The 25,369-nt window shown below is 63.6% G+C and overlaps 5 protein-coding genes across 6 annotated transcripts in view; 2 read left to right on the top strand and 3 right to left on the bottom strand.

Annotated features, from left to right (window-relative positions):
- HSPG2 (heparan sulfate proteoglycan 2) overlaps positions 1 to 4,936 on the bottom strand; it is a 38,771-nt gene extending 33,835 nt beyond the window's left edge. Inside the window, exon 1 of the mRNA XM_074925135.1 lies at positions 4,826 to 4,936. Within this exon, the coding sequence (XP_074781236.1) occupies positions 4,826 to 4,885 (60 nt within the window). The 5' untranslated portion in view covers positions 4,886 to 4,936. The remainder of the gene's footprint in view (positions 1 to 4,825) is intronic.
- A 1,603-nt stretch (positions 4,937 to 6,539) lies between these two features.
- Positions 6,540 to 10,211, top strand: CELA3B (chymotrypsin like elastase 3B). The gene is made up of 8 exons (XM_074925136.1): positions 6,540 to 6,573; positions 6,689 to 6,765; positions 6,850 to 6,947; positions 7,650 to 7,784; positions 7,877 to 8,013; positions 8,820 to 8,965; positions 9,060 to 9,212; positions 10,062 to 10,211. Exons 1-8 carry the CDS (start codon positions 6,540 to 6,542, stop codon positions 10,209 to 10,211), a joined length of 930 nt encoding a protein of 309 aa, XP_074781237.1.
- Positions 10,212 to 11,575: 1,364 nt separating this feature from the next.
- Positions 11,576 to 14,871, top strand: TMEM269 (transmembrane protein 269). Of its 2 annotated transcripts, XM_074924741.1 has the most exons (7): positions 11,613 to 11,688; positions 12,731 to 12,775; positions 13,282 to 13,429; positions 13,516 to 13,613; positions 13,703 to 13,846; positions 13,932 to 14,132; positions 14,234 to 14,871. In XM_074924741.1, the coding sequence occupies exons 1-7, from the start codon at positions 11,664 to 11,666 to the stop codon at positions 14,341 to 14,343; spliced, it is 771 nt and encodes a 256-aa protein (XP_074780842.1). In that variant the 5' UTR covers positions 11,613 to 11,663; the 3' UTR covers positions 14,344 to 14,871. The 2 variants fall into 2 exon arrangements, with proteins under 2 accessions (XP_074780843.1, XP_074780842.1); XM_074924742.1 differs by lacking the exon at positions 12,731 to 12,775 and having other exon boundaries at positions 11,576 to 11,688.
- Positions 14,872 to 15,340: 469 nt separating this feature from the next.
- On the bottom strand, positions 15,341 to 16,513 carry SVBP (small vasohibin binding protein). The gene is made up of 3 exons (XM_074924743.1): positions 16,303 to 16,513; positions 15,677 to 15,798; positions 15,341 to 15,573 (listed from the first exon to the last, which is right to left on the bottom strand). The coding sequence occupies exons 2-3, from the start codon at positions 15,794 to 15,796 to the stop codon at positions 15,487 to 15,489; spliced, it is 207 nt and encodes a 68-aa protein (XP_074780844.1). The 5' UTR covers positions 15,797 to 15,798; positions 16,303 to 16,513; the 3' UTR covers positions 15,341 to 15,486.
- Positions 16,514 to 17,181: 668 nt separating this feature from the next.
- TRIM62 (tripartite motif containing 62) lies at positions 17,182 to 20,851 on the bottom strand. Its single transcript, XM_074924819.1, has 6 exons — positions 20,718 to 20,851; positions 19,789 to 20,217; positions 19,025 to 19,120; positions 18,300 to 18,556; positions 18,114 to 18,229; positions 17,182 to 17,865 (listed from the first exon to the last, which is right to left on the bottom strand). The coding sequence occupies exons 2-6, from the start codon at positions 20,194 to 20,196 to the stop codon at positions 17,315 to 17,317; spliced, it is 1,428 nt and encodes a 475-aa protein (XP_074780920.1). The 5' UTR covers positions 20,197 to 20,217; positions 20,718 to 20,851; the 3' UTR covers positions 17,182 to 17,314.
- Positions 20,852 to 25,369: the final 4,518 nt, after the last annotated feature.

The following is a 25,369-nucleotide window of genomic DNA, read 5'->3' on the forward strand; positions in this document are numbered from 1 at the left end:
GGGACACTTGTGCACGCTGACATATGGCTGTGCACATGCATTTGCACCACTGCATGCACGCAGCAACATGGGAACATGTGTGCACGCTGACACGTGGCTGTGCACACGTATTTGCACAGCTACACGTGTGTGTCAACATGGGCACACATGTGCACGCTGACATGCAGCTCTGCACATGCGTTTGCACCACTACATGTGTGCGTTGACACGGAGACATGTGTGCACACTGACAGATGGATGTGCACACGTTTGCACCACTACATGCATGCACCAACACAGGAACACATGTGCACACTGACACGAGGATATGCCCACGCGTTTGCACCGCTACACACACAGCAACACAGGGACACATGTGTGCACTGACACATAGCTGTGCACACGTGTTTGCACAACTATACACATGCACCAACATGAAGACACGTGTGCACACTGACACATGGCTGTGCACATGTTTGCACCACTGCATGTGTGTGCTGACATGGGGACACATGTGCATGCTGCCTGACACGTGGCTGTGCACATGTGTTTGCACCATTACAGGTGTGCCCCAACACGGGGATGCATGCGCACACACCCACGTGACTGTGCACACACGTTTGCACCACCCCATGCATCCCCCAACACGGGGCCATGGGTGCACAGCGGCACACAGCTGTGCACATGCGTGTGCCCTGCTAAGCACGTATGCAGACACGGAAACCCACGCGCACACTGACACGCGGCTGCACCCGTGCGTGTGACACCACCACACGCGTGTCCACCCTGACACGTGACCGCGCACACGCGCCCGCACCCCCACCGCTGCCACGCACCAACCCTTGGCGACGCCACCAACACGCACACACGTGTGTGCACCAGCCCCCGCTCCTGCACACCCATCTTCGCCCCCCCCAGCTGCGCACACGCGTGTGCACCGCCCTGGCGGGTGCCCCCCCTCACCCCCCCTTGGCGCCCGCCGGGGCGAGGAATCCGTCGGGGCAGCACTTTGCTGTGCAAACAAGCGCCGGGGGGATTAAGCGGGCGCTGGGGACGGGGGACAAGGGGGGGGGGACAAGGGGGGGGACACAGGGGGGGATGTGGCCACTCGCCTGCACAAAGAAAGGGGGACACGGCACCCCGAGGGAGTCTGGCTCTGGAGGAGGGGGGACCCCGTGGGTGCCAGCCCAGCCCCGGCTGCTTGGGGGGGTGGGGGGGGGTGGAAAGTGGGGTGCGGACGGGGAAACTGAGGCACAGAGGAGGCCACGTGTGCGCTGAGCGGTGGGGTGCTCTGCCACCACCCCCCCACCCATGCACCAAGCATGTGGGTGCTCAGCTGCTGCCCCCCACACATGCATCGAGCGTGTGGGTGCTCAGCTGTCGCTCCCCACACACGCACCGAGCGCGTACGTGCTCTGCCATCACTCCCGTACACGCACCGAGCACGTGTGTCCTGTGCCATTGCCCCCACACATGCACCGAGCGCGTGGGTTCTCTGCTACGGGCCCCCCCAACTGCGCACCGAGCATGTGGGTGCTCCGCTGGGGCTCCCCACACATGCACTGAGCGTGTGGGTGCTCTGCCGTTGTCCCCCCACACATGCACCGAGCGCGTACGTGCTCAGCTGGGGCTCCCACACGTGCACTGAGCGCGTGGGGGCTCTGCCATTGCCCCCACACACGCACCGAGTCTGCGGGTCCTCTGCCGCTGCTCCCCCATCCATGCACCGAGCGTGTGGGTTCTCTGCCCACTCTCTCCACACATGCACCGAGCGGGCGGGTGCTCAGCTCCGGCCGGCAGCGGGCCCCACGGCGGGCAGGCGGAAGGGCAGCTGCCTGTCCTGTCACCGGCGGTGGCCAGGGAGGGGACAATCACCCCTCTCCTGTTACCGGAAGCCTCCCCGCGCCGCGGCCCCGCACCCGGACGCCCGGGTTCCCCCCGCCGCCGCCGCCGGGGCACCGCGCCCGGCCGGAGACGCCGCTGCCGCCGCTCACATTTTCCACTCGCCGGCCCAAATCCTGCCCCGCACCCTGGGGAAAACGGGGCGGGGGGGGAGCCCGAGGAAGAGGAGGGTGAGGAAGCACCACCCTGGCCCACGTGCGATTTCGCTCGATGAACCTTGCGCCCCAAATTGGGACACACACACACACCCCCCCCCCCGACACCTCAGCACCCCCCCCCGGCCAATTTGGATGTGCCCCTTTGTCAAAATCTGGTTGTGCCTCCCACTCCTCAAAAAAAATATGGCTGTGCCCCCCCAAATCTGGATGTGCCCCCCCTTTACTTCATCCGGGCGAGGAAGAGGAGGTGACGCACAGCAGGAATAATAACCGGGGGGGTTATTAATAGCAGCCCCCCCCCCCGACTTATTGTTCCCCCAAGGTCGTGTCTAAAAGGTGTTTTCCCCCCCCCGAAAAAAACCCTTCTGCCTTCCCCGGGGGTCCCCCGGGACCAAGGGAACCCTGTTGCCGTGCTGAGCCACCCCCGGGTTTAAGGGGGGCCGGGACACCCCCGGGTTTTGGGGGGGCGGGGGCTGCCAGCGCAGCTGGTGGGATGCTGGTCCCCAGGGGGGTCCAGGCAGCTGCCTAACCCCCCCCTCCCGCCCCGCTGCTGCCCTCCCCCGGAGATTTGGGGGTGAAAACAGCTGCGGGGTCAAAGTCGCTCCTAAGAGGGGGAGGGGGGGCCCCCCAAAATATGTGTGTGCCCCCGCCCGCTGCATTCCTCCCCGCTGGCATTGCCTAATTTATCCCAAAAGAGACGGGTTTCGGGCCGGGGGGGGGGGAGCGGGGGGGGCACACGGGACGGGAACGCCCCAGGGGCGCTGAGGGGACCCGGGCGGCCCGGCCGCCCCCTGCTCTTCCTCCCCCTCCTCCTCCTCCCGGCCAGGCCATCTTTGGCCATGGGAAAGAGCTGAAGGGAGCGCGCGGGGCCACGTGCGCTGGGGGGGCCCTGCGGGGACCCCAAGTGTCCCCCAAGGGGGCACACGAGTGTGTGTGTGTGCGTGTGTGTGTGTGTCCCGCTCTCCCCGCGAGTGAAGCTGGCGCGAGCGCGCACACGAGCGTGCAAGAGCGTGGGTGCAAGCGGGGAGGGGGGGCCGGCTGCGTGTGCGTGCACACGCGTGTGCGTGGCCCCCCCCCCGACTCCCCACCCTTCCCCCCCAGGCCTGACGATCTTATCGCACATTCCTGTTGGCCCTCGCTCCCCCTCCCCAACATTAACCCTTCGCAGACCTCGGGGAGGGGGGGGGGCACCCCATCACCACCCCTCGCCAGACACCTTCCCCCCCCCTCCCGTGGGAGTGGGTGGACCCTCCCCTGCATTTTTTTTTTTAGGGGGCGGCACATTCCTCAGCATCCCGGGGGGGGGAATAGTGGGGTGCTACCCCATCAGAGTGTCCCCAAATCCCCCCTGTCCCATAGCGGAATGGGGTTGGGGGGGGTGGTGTAAAGTGGGGACACTCCCCCCCCTTGCCTTCTCCGTCCCCACCAGCCCCCCCCGGGATGTGGGTGGGAGCCCCACGGAGGAGGGGGGGGGCGGCCCTGCCAGCATGGCCCCGAGCAACAAGGCCCCCTCTGTTCTCAGCCCCGGGCACCGTCCCAGCCCCAAACCACCCCCCTGCCCCCCCCCGCCACGGGGGGGCCCCCCCCATATCACCACCAGCCCCCCTACCCGCCTTAGGGACCCCCCCCAAATAGGGGGTGCCCTGCCCCACGGCACAAACCCATCCTGCACCCTCATGGGGGGCACCCAGAGGTGTCACCCTCCCTCCCCCGCACCTCACCTGGGTGTGGCCCCCCCGCCCCAGGGCACCCCCAGACACAGCCCCCCCTAGAGGGGGAATTTTGGAAGAGTTATTTTTAGGGTGGCCGGCGCCACCCGTCACCCTTTAAATTTAGCCCGGGGGCAGGAGAGGGGGATGGGGGGTGCGGGGGGGGGCAGCACCCCAAGAGCTGGACGCGCCCCTATACGTGGCCCGCACTCAGGACGAGGGGGGCAGTGGGGTCCCGGGGGGGGGGCACAGCTCGACCCCCAGGGTCACGGGCATATGGGTGGCTTTGGGGGACGATGGAAACCCCTCACCCCGGAGCCTGGGGGACCCCAATTCCCGAAGGGACAGGGCATGGGGACCCCGCGTGCTCCTGAGCCCTGGGGGGGGGGGGGCAGTCCCTTGAGGCCTTGGGACACCACGCACCCCGGGTTCATGGGGGACCCCAATTCCCAAGCGGATGGGGACCCCATGTCTCTCCCTGATGCCCGAGGGGGGATGGGACACCCCCCAATTCCCTTTAGGGGCCGGATGCTGGGGTCCCCACATGCCCCCGGAACGGCGGGGGGGGGACACGGGACGGGACACCCCCAATCCCTTAGGGACTGGGGCAGGGTGCCAGGGACCCCACATTCCACCGGTACGGGGGGGGAACCCCTCAACCCTTAGGGGATGGCGACCCCACCTCTCCTTGGTGCCCAGGGGGACCCCAATCCCCTGGCGGGACAAGGCAGGACGTTGGGGTCCCTGTACCCCTTCAGCTCCCGGGGAGGTGGCGGGGGGGAACCCCAATTCCCTTATCGACCCGAGCACGAACCGGGGACCTCCGCTCGGGGCCTAGGGAGGGGGGGGGGGAAGGGGGAACCCCAATTCCCTCCAGGCACAGCGCAACCCCCCCAACTCCTTCGCAAGAGCCCAACTCCGCGGAAGGATCCCAAGTGCGGGGGGGGGGGGGGGGACGGGACACGGGGGGGACGGGACACACGACACCCCAACTCCTTAGAGAGATCCCAACCCCTTTAGGTGACCCCAACTCCTTTCGGGACACCCCCCGGGACCCGGGGCGGGGGGGTCACTCACTCCGAGGAGGGTTCCCAGCAGCAGGAGGGCGCCCAGCGCCGCCGCTCCCCCCGGCCCCATCGCCCCGCTCCGGCCCCGCCGCTCCGCTCCCGGCCCGCTCCGCTCCGCGCCGCGCCCGCCCCGGGGCCGCCCCGCCTCGCCCCGCCCCGCCCCGCCCCTCGCGGGGCGGGGCCACCCGGGAGGGCGCCCTCTGCGGGGGGGGCACGGGGGGGCACCTCTGGGAACTGTGACGGGGACACGGGGGGGCGTGGGGACACCGGGAGACACCTCTGGGAACTGTGACGGGGACACGGGGGGGCGTGGGGACACCGGGGTGCACCTCTGGGAACTTTGATGGGGACACGGGGGGCGTGGGGACACCTCTGGGAACTTGTAACGGGGACACGGGGGGGCGTGGGGACACCGGGAGACACCTCTGGGAACTGTGACGGGGACACGGGGGGGCGTGGGGACACCGGGAGACACCTCTGGGAACTGTGACGGGGACACGGGGGGGCGTGGGGACACCGGGGTGCACCTCTGAGAACTTTGATGGGGACACGGGGGGCGTGGGGACACCTCTGGGAACTTGTGACGGTGACACGGGGGGGCGTGGGGACACCGGGGTGCACCTCTGGGAACTTTGATGGGGACACGGGGGGGGGCGTGGGAATGCCGTGGGGGACAGGGGACACCGCTGGGTACTTCCACGGGGATACAGTTGGGCGTGGGGACACAGGGGACACCTCTGTGCGTGCCCACGGGGACACGGGGGAACACCGGGAGGGTCCCCTGGGAACTTCCATGGGATGTGAGGGGGCGTGGGGACACCGGGGGGTGCTGGGGGGGAGCACCCCTGGGAAATTCCACAGAGAGCCCCCCTGGGACCCTGCAGCCCGCGGGCACATGGGGCAGTATGGGGGCTATAGGGGCACAGAGGGGTTATAGGGCCTATGGGGGCACCAGTGACAGGGGATATGGGGGCTGTAGGGGTACGGGGGGGTTATAGGGACTATGGGGGCACCAGTGACAGGGGGTATGGGGGCTGTAGGGGTACGGGGGGGCTATAGGGACTATGGGGGCACCAGTGACAGGGGGTATGGGGGCTGTAGGGGTACGGGGGGGCTATAGGGACTATGGGGGCACCAGTGACAGCAGGATATGGGGCCTGTAGGGGTACGGGGGGGTTATAGGGACTATGGGGGCACCAGTGACAGGGGATATGGGGGCTGTAGGGGTACGGGGGGGTTATAGGGACTATGGGGGCACCAGTGACAGGGGATATGGGGGCTGTAGGGGTACGGGGGGGTTATAGGGACTATGGGGGCACCAGTGACAGGGGGTATGGGGGCTGTAGGGGTATGGGGGGGCTATAGGGACTATGGGGGCACCAGTGACAGCGGGATATGGGGGCTGTAGGGGTACGGGGGGGTTATAGGGACTATGGGGGCACCAGTGCCAGAGGGGGTATGGGGGCTGTAGGGGTACGGGGGGGGCCAGGGGCTATGGGGCACAGGGCTCTATAGGGTCTCTGCCGGGGGTGGCTGGCGGGGTGCCGGGTGCCACGTCCCCCCAAGGCCGAGGTTAATGTTTAACCTCCCCACCCCGGCGCCCCCCCCAGCACCCAGGTGGGCACCTGGTGCCCGTTCCCAGGGGTGCCCTTGGGCGCCCCCGATACCGGGGGGGATTTAAAGCCGGCGGCCGCCCCTGGATGCCCTGACTGAGCGGGATCACGATGCTGAGCCTCCTCCTCCTGCTGGTGGCCGGTGGTAAGGTGTCCCTGAGCCCCCCCCTGCCCCGCCGTGTCCCCGAGCCCCCCTCCGTGTCCCCAACCTCGGGGGGGGCGATGGGTGCCCGGTGGGTGACGGGTGCCCTGTCCCGCAGGCAGCCGGGCTGCGGTGCTGCCGGACTCACGGGTGGTCAACGGGGAGGATGCCAAACCCTATAGCTGGCCCTGGCAGGTGAGTGGGCAGGGGGATTTGGGTGAGGGAGGGGGGCGGGGGGGGCACCCATGGGTGCTGTGGCACCCACTGGTGTCCCCGCAGATCTCGCTGCAGTATGAGCGGGACGGCACCTTCCGCCACACCTGCGGCGGCTCCCTCATCGCGCCCGACTGGGTGATGACGGCCGCGCACTGCATCTCGTGAGGGACACCCCCCCCGAGACCCACGGCGGGTGCTGGGGGGGGTGTGGGGTGCTGAGGGAGGGGGGTGCAAGGGGGTGCAAGGTGCAGGATGGGTGTAAGGCGCCAGAGGGGTGCAGGGGGGTGCAGAGGGACAGGGGTGGGTGCAGGAGGGCTGCAGGGGGGTACAGGGGGATGTGGGGTGCAGAAGGGGGGTAAGGGGGTGCAGGGAATGGTCTGGGGGTGCTGGGTGCATAGAGATTGTGCAGGAATGGGTGCAGGGAGGGGATGGGGGTGCAGGGGGATATAGGGTGCATGGAGGTTGTGCTGGGTGCAGGGTGGGTGCAGGGGTGATGTACAGTGCTGGATGGGTGCAGGGATGGGGTGCTGGGTGCATGGAGGGGGTACAGGGTGCAGGGATGGGGTGCTGGGTGCAAGATGGGTGCAGGGAGGGGGTGTAGGGTGCAGGGAGAGGATGCTGGGTGCAGGGAGGGGTGCAGGGGTGATATACTGTGCAGGATGGATGTAGGGTGCACAGAGGGGGTGCTGGGTGCAATATGAGTGCCTGGAGGGGGTGTAGCATACATGGAGGGGGTGCTGGGTGCATGGAGGGGGTACAGGGTGCATAAATGGGGTGCAGGGTGCAGGGAGGGGGTGCAGGGCTGCAGCACCCCGGGGTGCCAGCGGGCGCTGTTTCCCCTGACGTCCCCGTTCCGCGGGCAGCTCCTCCCGCACCTACGAGGTGGTGCTGGGCGAGTACGACATGGGTGCTGGGGAGGGCCCCGAGCAGCGCATCCCTGTGGACCCCGCTGACATCTTCGTCCACCCCAAATGGCGAAGCTCCTGCGTGGCCTGCGGGTGAGCGGGGTGCCTGGGCAGGAGAGGGGGGTGTTGGGGACGCTGTGTGTCCCCCCTCCCTCCCAGTGACACGTGTCCCTGTGTTGTGGCAGCAATGACATCGCCCTGCTGAAGCTGCAGCGCCCGGCGGTGCTCAACACCCAGGTGCAGACGGGGCGGCTGCCGCCGGCGGGCACCATCCTGCCCGATGGGTACCCCTGTTACCTGAGCGGCTGGGGGCGGCTGGCCAGTGCGTCCGGGGGGCACACAGGGGGGGAGGGAGGGAGGGAGATGGATGGATGGAGGAGATGGTTGGGAGATGGAGGAATGGTTGGATGGAGGGAGTGAGATGGATGGGGAGATGGAGGGAGGGAGGGAGGGAGGGAGGGAGGGAGACGGATGGGGAGATGGTTGGAAGATGGGCGGATGGTTGGATGGAGGGGAGAGGGTGGGAGATAGTGGGGAGATGGATGGGAGATGGAGGGATGGTTGGATGTAGGGAGAGATGGATGGTGTCACATCCTGCTCAGATGAGATGGTTGGAAGATGGATGGATGGATGGGAGATGGATGGGGAGATGGATGATGGATGGATGGATGGATGGATGGATGGATGGATGGATGATGGATGGATGGATGGATGGGAGATGGGGAGATGGATGAGAGGCTGGATGGGGGAAGATGGGGGAATGGAGGGATGGAGAAAGGATGGATGAGGTAAAGGAGGGAATGATGGAGGGATGGAGGGCTTGAAAGATGCAGGGACGAAGGGATGGACAGATGGATGGACGGATGGATGGATGGATGGATGGATGAATGGATGGATGGATGGATGGATGGATGGATGGATGGATGGATGGACGGACAGTTGTATGGATGGACGGACAGACGGGTGGATGGATGGATGGATGGATGAATGGATGGATGGATGGATGAGTGGATGGATGGATTGGTGGATGGGTGGATGGCCAGCTGGCTGGACAGCCATGGCTGGTCAGGGCCAGCAGTAGGACACCGGGCACAGCCCCCCCCGGCCCCCCTAACACCCGTCTGGCAGCGGGGGGGGCGCTGCCCAATCGGCTGCAGCAGGCGCTGCTGCCCGTGGTGGGCTACGAGCGCTGCACCCAGCCCGACTGGTGGGGCGCCCTCGCCATCCGCCGCACCATGATCTGCGCCGGCGGCGCCGAGAAGGCCGGCTGCAACGTGAGTGCCATGCCGGGCCTTGGCGGGGGGGCACACACACACTGGGACCCCACCCCAGTGCTGACCCCCGCTTCCACTCCATCCTGTACCCCAGGGCGACTCGGGGGGTCCCCTGAACTGCCAGGCGGCTGACGGGCAGTGGGAGGTGCACGGCATCGCCAGCTTCGTCTCCGGGCTGGGCTGCAATGCGCCCAAGAAGCCGACGGTTTTCACCCGCGTCTCTGCCTTCGAGGACTGGATCGCTGAGGTGGGGGACGGGGGGCACAGGGTGCTGGGGTGCCAGGATGATGGGGTGCTGGGGCACCAGGGGACAAGGGTGCCAGGGTGTCAAAGGTGTCAGGTTGCTCAGGGTGCTGGGGGGCCATGGTGCCAGAATGTTGGAGTGCTGGGGTACGACGGTGCTGAGCAATGGGGTGGCACGGTGCCAGGGTGTCAGGGTGCTGGGGCGCCAGGGTGTTAGGGTGCTGAGCAATGGGGTGCCAGGGTGTTAGGGTGCTGGGGTACCAGGGTGTTGGGTGTGTTGGGGTGCTGAGCAATGGGGTGCCATGGTGCCAGGGTATTGGGGTACCGGGGTACCAGCGTGCTGCCGGGGTGCCCTGAGCAGCTTCTCCCTTCCAGACCATGAACAAGAACTGAGTGCGGCGACAGCGGTGACAGCGACCTCCCGGCCCGGCATCGGGCAAATAAACCCAGAGCGCTGGCAACCATGTGTGTCCCTGTGCTGGGGTGGGGGCACGCGTGGGGGTGGCAGGTGCCACTGACCAAGCAGGTGTGGGGAGCACCCACAGGTGCCCAGATACTGCGGGGATGGGCATCCAGTGATGGTTTGCACCGAGGAGCCGTGATGCCATGGGGAGGGGCACCCATAGGTGGCCAGATGCCACAGGGACGGGCACCCAGTGACACCCAGGTGCCACGGGGACAAGCACCCCGAGGTGCTCTGAAGCCGCGGGGATGGGCACCATGATGCCAAAGGGACAGGTACCCCAAGAGACCCTGATGCCACAGGGATGGGCCCTGAGGACACAAGGGGTGGCCTCAGCCACATGCCCTGATGCCATAGTGATGGGCACCTGGTGACACCCTATCACCACAGGGATGGGCCCCCCCTGAGGCGCCCCGAGGCCCCGGGGATGGCCCCCTCCAGGCGCCCCAAGGCCAGGGCCAGCCATGGCTGTGGCTCTCCCACCGCCTCCTGCCCTCCCGGCCCAGCCGTCGCTTCGCAACCGCCGCCACCGGCGCGTGACCGGCGAACAAAGAGCCCTTTCACCGGTGACCCCGTCGCGGCCAGCACCCCTGGGACCCCCCAACTGGGGCACCCCAGGTCCCCCACTCGAGCCAGGCACCCCGCAGCGATGGGTGCTGCAAGCACCCCCCGTTCCCCCTGGAGATCTGGATGGAAAATTCCTGCTGCAGGGCACTGGGGCTGTATAAGTTTTATTGGCCCCTTGTCACTGTGTCCCGCGGGACCTTTGCTCTCCCTGCGGTGGCCCGGTGTCGCCGCCATTGTCCGCCAGTGCCGCCCCGGCATGCTGCGGCCCCGCCGCTATCAAGGGTCCTTCGCTCAAGGAGGGAGGGGGAGCTGAGGCCGCCCCAACTCGTGACACCCTTGCACAAGTGGGTGCTGTCTGCTGAGGGCCCCAGGGAGGGGGAACAGGGGCGGCCTAACCCAGCAGCACCCGGCTGAGCCAGCGGTTTCTTATCAGCACCAGCCGTGACCCCCGGCGGCACTGGCGGTGTGAACTGGCGGCGAAACGGCCCGGGGTCGGGCGCAAATGCCCCACGGTGGCAGCAGGGTGCTGGGGGCTGGCATGGGTGCTGTGGGACTGGTATGGGTGCTGTGAGCATGGCCTGGGTACTCTGAGACTGGCGTGGGTGCTACGAGTCTGGCAAGGGTGCTGTGGGACTGGTGTGGGTGCTACCAGCATGGTATGGGTGCTGTGAGCATGGCAGGGGTGCTACCAGCATGGTATGGGTGCTGTGAGCATGGCATGGGTGCTGTGGGATTGGCATGGGTGCTGTGGGACTGGCATGGGTGCTGTGGGACTGGTGTGGGTGCTGTGGGACTGGTGTGGGTGCTACCAGCATAGTATGGGTGCTACCAGCATGGTATGGGTGCTGTGAGCCTGGCATGGGTGCTGTGGGATTGGCATGGGTGCTGTGAGCCTGGCATGGGTGCTGTGGGATTGGCACAGGTGCTGTGGGACTGGCATGGGTGCTACCAGCATGGCATGGGTGCTGTGAGCCAGATGTGGTTACTACAAGCCTGGCACAGGTGCTGAGAGCGTGGGATGGGTGCTGTGAGCCTGGCAGGGCTGGTGCAAGCCTGCTATGGGTGCTGCAAGCCTGGCAAAGGTGCTGCGAGTGTGGGATGGGTGGTCCACACCTGGCCCGGGTGCTGCGAGCCTGGCACAGGGCCTTTGGGGCTGGCACGGGTGGTACGAGCCTGGCACGGGTGCTGCGAGCCTGGCATGGCCCCCTGGCCCCCCCCGGGGCAGCTCCTCCCTCGCCGGTGGTGCCAACCGCCTCCGAAAACCCCCGTGTCCTCTGGCCGGACCCACCCCCGGCACGGTGACTCAGCCAGCCAAGCTTTTCCTTATATAACGCGGCGTCGCCGCCACGCCGGGCCAGCGCCTGCTCAACTGCCCCTGCCTCAGTTTCCCCTCACCAGGGTGTCACGGTCGCCGTAACCGCAGCCATGTGGATGGTGTCACCGCCGGTCGGTAAGTGCCAGCTCAACGCCCCGATGCCGCTCGGTCCTTTCGCAAAAATTGCTGGTTTGGGGGGTTTAAGAGGAAATTTAAGGGTCAGCAGGTGAGCACCGCTTGCTCCGCCCTGTGAATTGGGGCAGAAAAGCGTAAAAAACATCAGACAGCTCCCCCCCACCCAATAGGTTCATTCTGCACCTAACCAGTTGAACACCCTTTTTCCCTCAGCCCTGGGGGGGTGAGACCGCCGTGGTGGGGAAGAGACCCCCCGTAACGCATATGGGATCAAACAGGAGAACCAAACCCGCATTTTTCTCCCCCAGAAGTAGTAATAAAATGCACAGGCAGTGGCGTGGATTTGGGGAGTCCCTCCCACCCCGTCTCTTTGCTTTCGGGGCTCAAAGCGTCAAGAACGGCAAAGTTTGGGTGCCGTGGCGATGCCTGGAGATCGTGATGCTCGTCGGTGCCTGGATCTGGTGTAGCAGCGGCACCGATAACCCCCCCGGGGGCCTGATCCTGCCCGGTGCTGGGGAGGGCGAGGAGGGTGTCGGCAAGCCCCCAGATCACCGTCTTTCCTCTCTTTTTGCCTTTGGAGACCCCAAACCCAACTGGCTTAGCCCCAACCAAGGTAAAAAAGCCGGGGGGACGGCACCAGGCACATGCTCAGCCCCCCCAGAAACCACCGGAGCCGGTAAAATCGGAGGCGGCGGAGTGACCAGACCAGCAGATCGAGGGGGATTTTCCATCCCCAGCCGCCCAGCTCAGCCCGCACCGGCGGCTCGGGGCGCGGTGTCCAAAGGTCACTGCCGGCACACAGATCCGCTGACCCCATCAAGATTCCCCAAACCAGGAATATATTTTCATCCCTTGCAACCGATGTTTGGTTTTCGCTTGGTTTTGGTTGGGTTTTTTTTTTACACCTCGGGAGCAGTTTTTGGTGGCGTTGCGGCACCGGGACGGCAATGAGTTGGCCCGGGCTCAGCCGGGAGCGGGTAAAGGGGGGAGGGGAGGGGAGGGGGTGGCTTTTGTTTTGCTCTGACGTGCTGTTTTCTTTCAGATGAAGGATCTCACCAGCTTGTCTGGCTTTGGGACCACGGCAAAGGCAGGGTGCAAAGCCCACTAGTAGGACATGACCCTTAAACTCTTTCTCTAAAGCTTAGCCATATAGGTATATAAGATCAATAGAGCTTAAAACCGGGGTTGGCTTTTAGTCTAAGCTTGGGTTTGGTTTTATTTTTCTTTTTGTTGTTGTTGTTTTTGTGCTTCATTTATTGGTTTATTTGGTTTTATTTTCGCCTCCAGTGGGTAGTTAAGACGCAGGGCTCACAAAAAAAAAATAAATAAACCCCAACAAACTTCGCCGCTTGCTAAAAAGGCTTTTGGGGGCTTCGGTTTGAGGAGGGGAACAGCCAGCAAGGCTCCCACTGTTGGCAGCAGGCCCCAAAATCTCCAGCCCCTTCTCAGCGCTGGAGGAGGTGAGGGGAGCTGCAGGGCTTTGTCCCCCCCTCCCCAGCACCGACCTGCTACCTCGGGGAGGGTTTAAGTAACTCCCCGACTGGAAAGCGGCTGTCGGTCCTGCCCTTCACCGGCCACCTCGGCGCGTTGCAGGTGTTTTCCAGTCCACAAAGAAGCTGTTCCTGAGTGAGCGAGCGGGCCAGGGCCGGACGCTGGAGTTCATCCGGAAAAACGCCGCCAACGGGCTCTCCGTGGCCAATCTGGTGGCAGGGCTCTCCTCCATCCTCTGCAGCATCAACAGGTGGGGAAAAAGGAGAAAATGGGGTGAAACCAGGGTGGGTTGTCAAGTGGGGTCACGCCATTTTCGCCCTCTCCACCCCACCCCAGGCAATACCACCACTCGTGCTGGCTGCTGCTGGTGGGATTTCTGCTCGATTTGGCTGACGGAGCCGTCGCCCGACAGCTCAACGCCTGCTCGGCACTGGGTGAGTCCATCCTGCCACTCCGGCAACCCACCGCCCGGCTCTCCCTCCTTCCCCAACCCATCTGGCAGCTGCTCGCTCACTGCCCGCAGGTGCCAAACTGGATGATTTTGCCGATTTTACCACCTTCGGGCTGGCCACAGCTCTGCTGCTGCAGCCGCAGGGCGTCCTGGATGGGCTACTGGCCATCGCCTACGTGATGGCCGTATTCGCTCGCCTCTGCTTCTTCTCCAGCGGTAAGCCAAGTTTTTAGGAGGCGCATCGGGGTGGGTTTTTTGGGGTGATTTCCCCCTCCCCGGCTGAATATCTGGCACCCAGCAGGGATCCCCTTCACCTACCGGGGGCTGCCCTGTCCCTACGCCTCCTCGCTGCTGGCGGGCACCTTCCTGCTGACGGGGGGTAACGTCACCCTGCTGCATGTCGCCGCCATCGTCATGATCCTCTTCATGGTCGATCGGGGTTTCTACCCCCACGACAAGGTGCTGGAGTCCCAGCTCTGGAAGAAATTGGTTTACGCTGGAGGTAAAGATGGGGACAAAATCAAGGCGGGGGGGTAATTAAACCCACCGAGCTGGCGGCGGAGGAGGAAGGAGCAGATCCCAAAGGCTTTTCCCAATCCGTAGGGGTGGTGGCCGTCCTCTTCTCACCGATGGCGGTGGCTTCCGTCTATTGCCTCGCCTGGTCGACATCCTACATCATCTTCCCCTTCGCTGTCTGGAGCTGCAAAGCCTAAACCCATCTTTGCCTAACGCCTAGTAAAGCCTTCCTCCTCCTCCTCCTCCTCGCTCTCGGGTGCCGCCTCCTCCACTGGGATCTCCCTTCGCTCTTCTCAAGAAATCCGACCTGCGGCAGGAGCCTGTTTAGAAAAGAAAAGGGAAGTAACTGAGCAGTAGGAAAGGCTCCGCTTCAGGGGAGCCCCAAAATTCCCTTCCCACACCCCGTCCCTCGTAGGGGTGGGGCGTGAGCAAACCTCCATCCCCTGTTACAAGAACAGCCCCGTTCCAGAGACCCCCCCAAACCCTTGCCTGCGCGGAGGAACGTGAAATTTAGGGATTTCTCCCACTGTACAGTGTTAATTTATTACAAGGGGGAGGTTTACACCCCCAAAAACGAGGACGCCCCCTCCCTGGGGGAAGGAAGCCGCCGATCAAATCTCCAGAGGGGTTTTGAAACCCAACGCACCAGCAGTGTTTTGGTATTTATTATTTTACCCATCGCTGTAGGGAAATAATCTCTCTAACATGTTTTATTTTCCTCCCCTCTCGCTGTTTGCTCTCTGGGGCATGGGGGGGGGGGGGTAGACAGAAGGGGAAAGCGGGATTTGAAACTGGTGATTTGAGCTCTCTGGAAAGCTGGAGGATGCCGGACAGTGGTGACTGGAAAGAGGAGGCGTGTGGGTGGAGGAAGGAAGCGAAGGTCAAACCTTGCGCTGAGTGGCGGAGAGAAACACTCGGGGTCCCCGGGGAGGTTCCTGCGGCGCGAGCAGCTGCAAGAGCTGGATGCAGCCCCCGCCATTTTCCCCCCCTTGTGCAGCCGAATCCAGGCACTGGGAGGGCAGGACCCTGTCCCTTGGCAGGCCCGAGGTCTGGCTCGGTGTGAGGAGGGCCGGAGCTGGTGACCAGCGGCCACAGCTGCTCTGGCACCCGGCCCCAATCCGGCCACCCCCGCGCCATTCCCACTCAGCACTGGCCCAGAGCTGCCGGCGCCGTTGAGGGACCAGGAGCCGGAGAAACGTGGAACCACCACAGATTTTATTTAAAAAAAAAAAAAAAAAAGAGTGGTTATTCGATAATAAATAACAAAAGGGTTACAAAAGGAGATGGGCGGCAGATGGCGAGGGGGGCTGGGGTTGTCTGGGGGGGCTGTGCGTGCTGCCTCACTCGCCAGAGGCCTGCATCTGCTTGCAGAAGGAGTCAAACTGCTGCTGCTCCAGCTCTGTCATCACTCGGTTGAGGGCGTAGATCTGCGAGGGGCGGGGGGGTGAGACAGAGAGAGGCGATGGGGGCGGGTTCGGCCCCAGCCTTGCCGTCGTCCTTCCTCCCCCCTCAAGCCCTGGGGTCGCTCACCTCCGCCCTCTGCCTCTGCTTCAGCTCCTGCTGGGCTGATTTCTGCTTGGCCTTCTCCAGGCGAGCCGTCGGCTCCCGGGGCTTCGGCCTCTCCTTCCGCCCCCCCGCGCTCGGCTCCATGGCTGGGGGGGGGCGTGGTGGTGTCACCCCAGGGCCACCCCCTCTTCTGCCAGCCCCACTGCCCCTCCTGACTGCCCCCAGCCCCAAGGACAGCCCCCCATGTCTAGCCCCGGACCCACAGCTCCCTTGGGCCTGGAGCTCTAACCCTGCCCCCACGGCCCCCCCCAGACCCCATCGCCCCCCTCCCACCCCGCCAACCAAGGGTCCCACAGGGCCGCCCCCCGGCATCCTGAGCCCCACAGGTGCCCCCCACACTCCCTCAGGCATCCTGATCCCACAGGTACTCCCCCCACCCCCCCGGGCACCCTGAGCCCCACAGACTCCTCCCGTCCCCCAGCCCCTTCAGCTGCCCCACAGCGCTCCTTCACCGACGTCACAACAACACGCCCAAGTCCCTCCCCTCCCCCCCCCCGGTCCTTTGGGTGCCGCAGCTCCTCAGGGCCCCTTCATCCCCCCTCCCAGCCACCGGATCCCCTCAGCACACCGCGCCCCCCAATTCCCGGTACCGGCGGGGCCGTGCCCGGGGCAAGATGGCGGCGGCAGGGCCCCGCCCGCTCGGCGCGCGCCTGCCCGGCCTAGCGGCGCATGCGCGGGTGCGCCCCCCCTTCAGCGCGCATGCGCGAACACCCGCCGCCGCGCTCCCGGGAGGGAGTGCAACAGCGCCACCGGGCGGGCGGGCGGGGAGCCGCGGGCAGGGCTGGACCCTCCCGGCCCTATAGATCAGTCACCGCCCCTATAGATCAGTCACCGCCCCTATAGATCAGTCACCGCCCCTATAGAACCCCACCCCTACGTATCACACCTGTGTACAGCACACCCCTATACATATCACAGCCCCTATAGAGCCCACCCCCTACACATCACCCCCCTATAGAGCACAGCCCCTATACAGCCCGACACACGCACAGGGCCCTAGAGCACAGCCCCGCTCTCCACGTCGTGTCACCCCTATATACATACACCTTCCGCAGCCCAGCCCCTCCCTGGAGGCAGCACTCCCTATATGGGAACTGCTCCTATAGGTAGACAACCCCTGTATGGCCCATTCCCCGTCCCCCTGTCGCACCACTATGGGGCACGGTGCAGCACGGACGGTACGGCACAGCACAGTATGGCGTGGCACAGCACGCTGCACAGCGCTGTACGGTATAAGTGCCGTATAGGTGCCGTGGCGCAGCACCTATGGCGTTGCACCGCCTGACGCAGTCCCTACATCTCGCCATGCTGCACCCCGGCACCGTACAACCACCCCAGCGTTGCCCCCCCGCCCCGGGGCTCTCCACCACCCAGCCCCTTCTCTCTAAATCCGTTTATTGCAGCAGCCCGGACCCCTCCTCCCCACCCCGCACCCCCCCACACCCCCTCTCCCTGCCACCCCGCACCGGGGCCCTCCTGGCAGCACAAGGAGGGGAAAAAGGCCGGATTCTGCCCGGCACCGGGGGCAGGATCAGCCCAAAACTCCACCAAACAGCGGGAAAACACCCGAGGGGGGGCACACACACATCAATACCCCCCCTGTTAGATGCGGACGGTGTTGATGCGGAGAGGTTGGACGTTCTTCCCGTTGGCGTGACTCTGCCCGGGGCTAAAATAAGAGCAGAGCTTGCCAGGAAACCTCTCCCGAAAGGTGTAGAGCCAGGACATGTCGTCAGCATTGTAGAAGATGAGAAGCCCCTTGTCGTAGTCCAGGAAGACCCCCACCTTCTCCAACTTGCTCTTGACATTGAGCCGGGTCCAGGGCTCGGTGCAGGCGCTGTACTGGTTACCATCGTGCATGACGATGCAATAAAAACCTCGGCTGGGTTGAATTTGGATGCTGCCTTTACGGGTGACAGCTTCGTGGGCCAAACCGATCATCCACTGGGTCTTCTCGGAGACCACCACCTCCCAGTAGTGGACCCCGCCGCCGAACGCCTCCGAACCCAAGACCGAGACCTCCACGTCGAAGCGTTTGGGGGAGTCCTGCAGCGGTTGGGGGTGTAGGTTGCCGTAAGCCACGATAGTGCAGTCATCGGAGAGGATGAGGCGGTGGTGAGCCGTGCCGGGGTCTAGCGTCAGGGCTGCTGGCACTGCGGCACATGGGGACAAGGGGACACACACACACACACACACAAGCGTCAACACAGCCCCCAGACCCAGCGCAGGGGGGCTCTGCCCCACTGGTTTGCAAACCATGGTGGGGTGGAGGTCACCAGTGCATCCCCATCCCTCGCTGGCATGTCCCCACCCCTCACCGGTGATGTCCCCATCCCTGTCCCTCACTGGTGATGTCCCTGTCCCTCGGAACTCCCCACCAGCCCATCCCCACGCCCCTCACCGGGATGGATATCCTGGAAAAGGGACTTCCAGATGGTGTACTGCAGCGGCCCCATGTACTTTGAGGTGGGAAAGTCCTCGTAGGTCAGGTTGGTCTCGTGGATCTTCCCCTTCAGCCTGCAAAGGGGAGATGATGAAGAAGAGGGAACGACGTGGAAGACCCCGGTGTCACCCCAGTGTCACCCACCTCTCGGAAAGGGACGCGACGCCGGCTAAAAAGACATGTTTGTCGGCTTCGGCCAAGCGCTCCTGGAGAATCTGGCTGCCCTCCTGCACCTTGCGGAGCTGTTGGCTGTAGCGTTGGATCTTCTGCTCGATGTCGGTCAGTGTCCGCGCCGTGTCTGCCTCCAGCTCCTCCAGCATCGCCTTCTGCCGCTCCCGCAGCAGCCGGTGCAACCGCTCAAAAGCCTCCCCGATAGTCACCCGCAGGCTCTTGGCTGAAGACTTTTGGGATGCAGATGGGTGTCACGACCCCACAAAACCTGCCCTGACCCCTCCATGAATCCATAATTCCCAAAATAAACCCCTACAGCCCTGTTAACCCAAAAGATTCTGGATGCTCCAAGCATCCAAGGATGGATATTTGAACCCACATCTCTATAGGAGACCTAGAAAACCCCCATCGCTGGTGGGGATGGAGAGAAAATTGAACCTCGCTGAAAGCTGAACACCTGAGCAAGGAGGAGATAAATATAAAATAAAAAAATTAACGAAAAAGATAAAGAAAAGCAGCCCTGAAAGAAGTAAGAGGGATGAGCAACTTGCTGGTGTGTTTTGGGGTCCCAGGTGATGAAAAAATGGGGCAGATCCATGAAACTGTGGGGTTTGGGGTCTCTGCGGGTCCCCAAATCAGGTCGGTGAGGCTTGGGGCTGGGGTGCTATCAGGGGGCACGGCCACATCCCCTCTGGTACCTTGGTCTCGGCCAGCTGCCGTTTGAGGAGGTGCAGGGCTTCGGTGTGGCCGCGCTCACTCTCCTGCAGCCCCTGGAGCTGCTCCTTCAGCTCCCGCTGTAAAAAAAAAAAAAAACAACATAAAATAGGGGATCTGGGGGGAAAAAAGGGATCCTGGCAGGCAGCTTTCCTGCAAAAACCCAGCTCATGGGGTAAGGGAGTGGTGGGAAAGGGGGGGCAGGGGCATGGGGGGTCCTTGCTGGCAGGGGTGTCCTGTCCAGGGCAGAGCAGGGGCGCAGGTAATGGCTTGGGGGGGCAGCTCAGCAGATGCATGTCTGGCTGGTCTGGGGTTCCTCAGGGACCTCCAGTGTGGATGGAGAAAGGGGAGATCCTGTGGGGGCAGCCACAGAAGCACATGTGGATTGACAGACGGACAGAGGGGTGGGAGGAAACTACAGGACTGACGGAAGGGGTGCGGGGACAGACAGACAAGAGCTAACACACAGAATCACAGAATCGTCTGGGTTGGAAAAGCCCCTGAAGCTCCTCCAGTCCAACCATGACCCTCCCCCTGACCGTTCCCAACTCCCCCAGATCCCTCAGCGCTGGCTCAGCCCGACTCTTCAACCCCTCCAGGGATCCCGGGGACTCCCCCCCTGCCCTGGGCGAGCCAAGGGGGGCACGGACAGATGAGGGAGCTCAGAGGAGCAGCTCAGGGCAGGGGCTGCTGGAGGGATGATGCTCCGTGGTCAGGGAGGAACAGAAAGAGGGATGGACGGACCCACCTGCAGCTCCTCGAACGCATCGTCCACGTTGGTGACCTGGTGCTGCTCGTGCACGGCAGGCTCGTCGCAGAAGAAGCAGACGACGGCGCGGTCGGTGAGGCAGAAGAGCTTGACCTTCTCGTGGTCCTTGCAGGGGAAGGGGCTGCGTTGGGCACCCAGGATGGCGTCCAAGGGGAAGGCGCTGTAACGCTCCACGATGTTGGCCAGCTTGAGGCTGGGGGCCAGGGTGGGTTCGGCGAAGGTTCGGCGACACTCGGGGCAGTCGCGGGTGCCCTGGGGCTCCTGGCGCACCCAGTGCTCCGTGATGCACCGGCGGCAGAAGTAGTGCTCGCACCCGAAGCTCACCGGGTCCTGGTAGATGCTCAGGCAGATGGAGCAGAGCAGCTCGTCCTTCAGGCTGCAGGCCATGGCGTGGGGCTGGGGGGGAGCCTGGGGGGGCAGATGGTGAGTGGGGGGGTCCTGAGGAATGGGGGGGTCTGGGTGTGAGGCTGCTAGTGAGGGAGCTGGAATATGGGGGGAATCGGGCGTCAGGATGCAACGTGGGGTGGTGGAGAGGGTGCAATGGGGGGGGGGGATTGGGGGTGAAGGTGATCTGGGGGAGCCCCGGGGGGGGTACAATGGAGTTGTAATGTCGGGGGGCACTAGGGGTGAACCGGGGGGACGCGCCGTGAGCTGCAACGGGGGCAACCGGGGGTGAAGATGATACGAGGGAGCCCGGGGGTGAGGCTGCAGCGGGGCTGCAAGGGGGGGCCGGGGTGAGGCTGCAGCGGCGGGACGCGGGTTCGAGGCTGCCCCTCCGCCTCCCGTCAGGACCGGGGTTCGAGACCGCCCCCAGCTCCCTGCCCCGACACGCTCCGGGTTCGAGACCGGCGCCCGCCAAAGCCCCGCTTCGAGGCCTCCCCCAACTGCCGGGCGCCCGCTGCCCTCACCCAGCCGGTGCCGGTGCCGGTGCCCGCTTCCCAGTGCCGCTGCCCGGGGAGGGGAGGAGCGATGCCGCCGCCGCCGCCTCACAGCGCGCCCCGCCGCGACGGGCGGGGGTGAACGCGGAGGAGGCGGAGGCGGAGGCGGGGCCTGGCGGCACTTCCTGCCCCCCCGCGCCCCGGTGGCGCCGCCCCCGCCCCATTGTCCCCCGCGCGGCGCGGCCCGTCGGCGCGTACCACCGCCCGCCCGGGGGGGGCGCTTAAAGGGGCCGCGCTGCCGTTTGAGGACGGGGCGCTTAAAGGGGCCGCGGCGGAGGGGCGATCCCCGCAGCTCCGGCCGGCGGCTCCAGCTCCAGCCTCGGCGCCGCGGCACCTCCAGTCATCCATCCGTCCGTCCGTCCGTCCGTCTGTCCAGCCAGCCCTCTGTCCGTTCGTCTGTCCCTCCATCCAGCCACCCATGCCCCACCCCGTCCCTTAACCCTTCCATCCATCCACTTGTCCTTCTGTCCCTCCATCTGCCCACCCCTCTGCCCCTCCATCCCCCGTCCCTCTGTCCATCCCTCCCTCCCTCCATCCCTTTGTCCCTCCTCCCCTCTGTCCCTCCGTCCATCCATCTGTCCGTCCCCACCAGCACTGCCCCATCCCAACAGGGACAGGGGACACCCCAGGTGACACTGACACAGGTACTGCTGAGAAAACACCATTTTCCACCAAATTTTACCAATTTGGCCAAAAATCACGTTGAGAGGAGCTGTGGGTGACAGGCTGTCCCCTCCCAGGTCACCGCGATACCCAGCTGCGGTGACCTGTGGGACCCACGGGCGCGGTGGGCTTTGCCAGCCCTGGCTGCCCCACGGCAACAGCAGCTGCCCCACGGCGAGGCTTCCCCTCGCCCCAAAGGACCCCGGGGACGCGTTTGCTCCCTGCCAAGGACCGAGCAGAGGACGTGTGTCCCCCAAAACCCCGGGGCAAGAGGGGGGTGGCGGGCCGGGGAAGAGGGGACCTGGGCCGGGAAGGTGGAGGCGGGGACACACACACACACACACACACACACACACACACGCAATTCCCCGGGGGGGCGAGGGGGGGTTCAGCCGCATATTTTGGAGGCGGCGTGACCGCCTGGCCGGGAGCCAAAGGGAACAAACTCCTTGGCTTTCACCGCCGAATCGCCCCGCTCTGGCTGCTGGCACCCCCCTTTTCTCCACATCCCCCCAGCACCCCCCCCCCCCCCCCCCAGATCCTTTCCGCTCCTTTTGGGGAATAACCACCCGCTTTGTTCCTCTTCCCAACAGGCCCAAAAAGCTTGGGAAAAGCCAAAAAAACAACACCAAAAAAAAATATAAAAACCCCGCATGGGTTTGGATTTTTTTTTCTGCTTGTTTTTCTGCATTAGGAATTCAGGTCTTGTCTCCCCTCGGGGACCCACCGGGGACCGAGGAACGGCTGAAATTATATCATCAAAGCTGCGCCGGCGAGCAGGGATGGGGCCAGCTCTGCCGGAGAAAAAAAAGAAAAAGCACCCTTTTTTCACCCCAGATCCAGCCAGCTCAGATTCAGGGCTGGGGGGGGGGTGGGTGTCCCATCACTGGTCGTTAGCGGGTTATTATTTAATTTGTATCCCAAGCATGTGGCCAAAATACCTGGGAAATTTGGGCGCCGAAGAGCATCGTCCTGCCGGCCCACGTGGCGGTCAGCCGGGATTGCCGACGCTCACCCCGGCGGCTTGTTCGGCGAGGGGAAAACACGGGGCAGCTGTGTTTGGGCAAACAGGGAAATTAATCCCGTTTAATTAGTAAATTGGCTTTGTTACCTCCTGGTAACCCCGGTGCGAGCCGGGGTGGCTCTGCTGTACCTGATTACTGGTGGTTTTTTGGGGGTACCCAGCCCCTTCTTGGCTCTGGCGTGCCAGAGGATGCCAGGACGGGGCGAGGGGCTGGACGCTCCAGCAAAGTGCTGTGATGCACCCGCCGGGCAGGGAAAACCCGGCTCCTTCCCACGTGTGCCGCGTGTGCCGGCTCTGCCCGCGGGATGCTGGCGGGAAGGGAGGCCTCTGAGCTGCGGTGCTGGAATTTTACCCCCCTCCCACCACCGTTGCCGGATGAAACGGTGCTGCCGGCGGGATGGGCACGCCAGGACGTGCCCGCTTGGCTCTCGGCTTGCGTGCCTCCATCCCGGCACCAGTTTTTCTTCTCGACGGAGCCAAGGCAGACCGCCGGGAGCATCCCTCGCCATTTGAGACCTCCTGTTACTGGAGCCCATCGTCTTGCTGGGTTTTAAGCCCGGCCTGGCTAGGCTCAGTTTAAGGAGTCCCTTCCTAAGTGCATTGTGGGGAGGAGTTTTGGCCAAAGCTGCCACACACCTCCACAGAGAGCAGAGGACGCACAAAGCCGCCCCACGCTGGCGCTTTTCATCTCCTAAGTGCTTTGCAAACATTAACTAATTAATCCTAATTAACTCATTACTTAATTAGAACCAAATGGCCCTCCCATTTACAGGGAGAAGGGAAATTCATGCACCCTCATTCCACACACACACCCTCAAACACCCCAAAACCTCTGCCAGCTTCATGCCAGCATCAGTGAGGACCTTGGCACCTGGGCCTCTCCACTGTTGCAAATCTGGGATGAAAAACCCACTTTATGGATTTGCTAACCCTGAGAAACCAGGAATGAGGATTTTCACCCATCCGGCCCAAGCAGCATTGGGAATGCTGGCATCACCAGTGCCCACTGTGGCCACACATCATGGAGGAACCTCCTCCGGAGCAGGCGGTGGGTGCTTTCACCAGCTTTTTGTGGAAAAAAGAGGGATTTCTTGCAAGGGAAACAAAGTCGGTAGGGATGGAGGAGTTTTGGAGAGGCATTTCCCAAAGGTTTTCCTTCCTGGTGTCTGCAGTCAGGACAAAGACTTTGGGGACACCGAAAAAGCTGGCTGGGAGCCCCGCATTGCCCCTTGGGGACCGTGTTTTCCCACCGGGCCATCTCAGGTTGCCCTCCAAAAAACATCTCCCTTTCTCCACCGAGTCAACCAGAGGGGTTTTACAAAGGGGTTTTGCTGTGCCAGACAGATCTGGCTTCACGGTGATGGCAAAATGGGACGGAGCCGCTGTGCCAGGGGGAGCGCGCAGGTGTAGCGGCCCCGCAGCTTTGCCGACCCCCCCGCGGCAGTAATTTATGGCAGTGATTTACCTCCGCTCCTGCCTTCCCCTCCTTTTAATCGCGGTTGGATCTATCCCGGGGGCAAAACCAGCCTTGGAACCATACTTTTTTGGAAGGCGAGAGCTTATTTCCTCCATTTTGCAACCTGGGATGGAGACGGGCACGGTTTTATTATTTTTTTTTTTTTTTTTTTTATCCCTGCATACCAACGACCTCCCCAGGAAAGGGGCCCCTTTCCCACACCCAAGATTAAATCCACCCAACGTAGGGTCGGAAAAAAAGCCTGCAGCGTTTCTTATCTCAGCCAGCCTCCACAAGGACGGTCCCAGGAGATGTTCACAAACCCTTGACAGACTCCCCAAGCTCAGGGGTGACCCACACCATGTCCATCTCCTGCAGATTTGGTGCTGGCCAACCCCCCCAAAAGTCAGGAATCACCGAAAATGGTGCAGAGGTTTAAAACCACCAGTTTCATAATCACAGCAAAAAAAAATCCCAGCAGCCAAAAGCCCCGGCGCTGCGGCAGAAGTGAAAGCACCCATGAAAATAAACCCAATGAGGGGGAACTGGGCGGCATCGGGGACAGACACTGGTGGCTTAAGGGACATCAGGGAAGCTCCAGTATATTCCAGTCTCTCCTGGTGTCCCATTTTGGGGTGACACCAGAGTCAAGTGGCAACTACGAGGTGTCAGTATCTGAAAATCAGATAAAAGGGGAGTTTTCGAGCTGCTGTCTCAGGTTCTCAGTTGAGTCATGGATAATTAATGGATCTGGGGACCTTCCAAGATGGGGAAATGTTGGGCGATGGGGGGATCCCAGGCCAGCTGGCTGGTGGTGGTGCTAAAGAAGCAGCGGGGACGTGGGTAGGAGACATGGCCAGGCCCAAGAGGCCACCGGAGGGGTGACAGCATCTCTGCCCCCGCACCATCGACTTGGCCAGGACCTTCCCCAGGGTCTTTGTGTCCCTCCACTCGCCCAGGGCAGTTGCAGATGGATGCCCACACCTTGGTGGAGACCTCTTGGAAACTCATCCCATCCCATCCCATCCCATCCCATCCTATCGCATCCCATCGCATCGCATCGCATTGCATCCCATCCCATCACATCCCACCCCATCGCATCCCATCCCATCCCATCGCATCCCATCCCATCGCATCCCATCCCATCGCATCGCATCGCATTGCATCCCATCCCATCACATCCCACCCCATCGCATCCCATCCCATCCCATCCCATCCCATCCCATCCCATCGCATCCCATCCCATCGCATCCCATCCCATCCCATCCCATCCCATCCCATCGCATCGCATCCCATCACATCACATCCCACCCCATCGCATCCCATCGCATCCCATCCCATCCTATCCCATCCCATCCTATCACATCCCATCCTATCACATCCCATCCCATCCCATTCCATCCCATCCCATCCCATCCCATCCTATCACATCCCATCCCATCCCATCCCATCGCATCCCATCGCATCGCATCGCATCCC

The sequence above is a fragment of the Athene noctua genome, chromosome 22 (assembly GCF_965140245.1).
Source record: "Athene noctua chromosome 22, bAthNoc1.hap1.1, whole genome shotgun sequence".
NCBI lineage: Eukaryota > Metazoa > Chordata > Aves > Strigiformes > Strigidae > Athene > Athene noctua.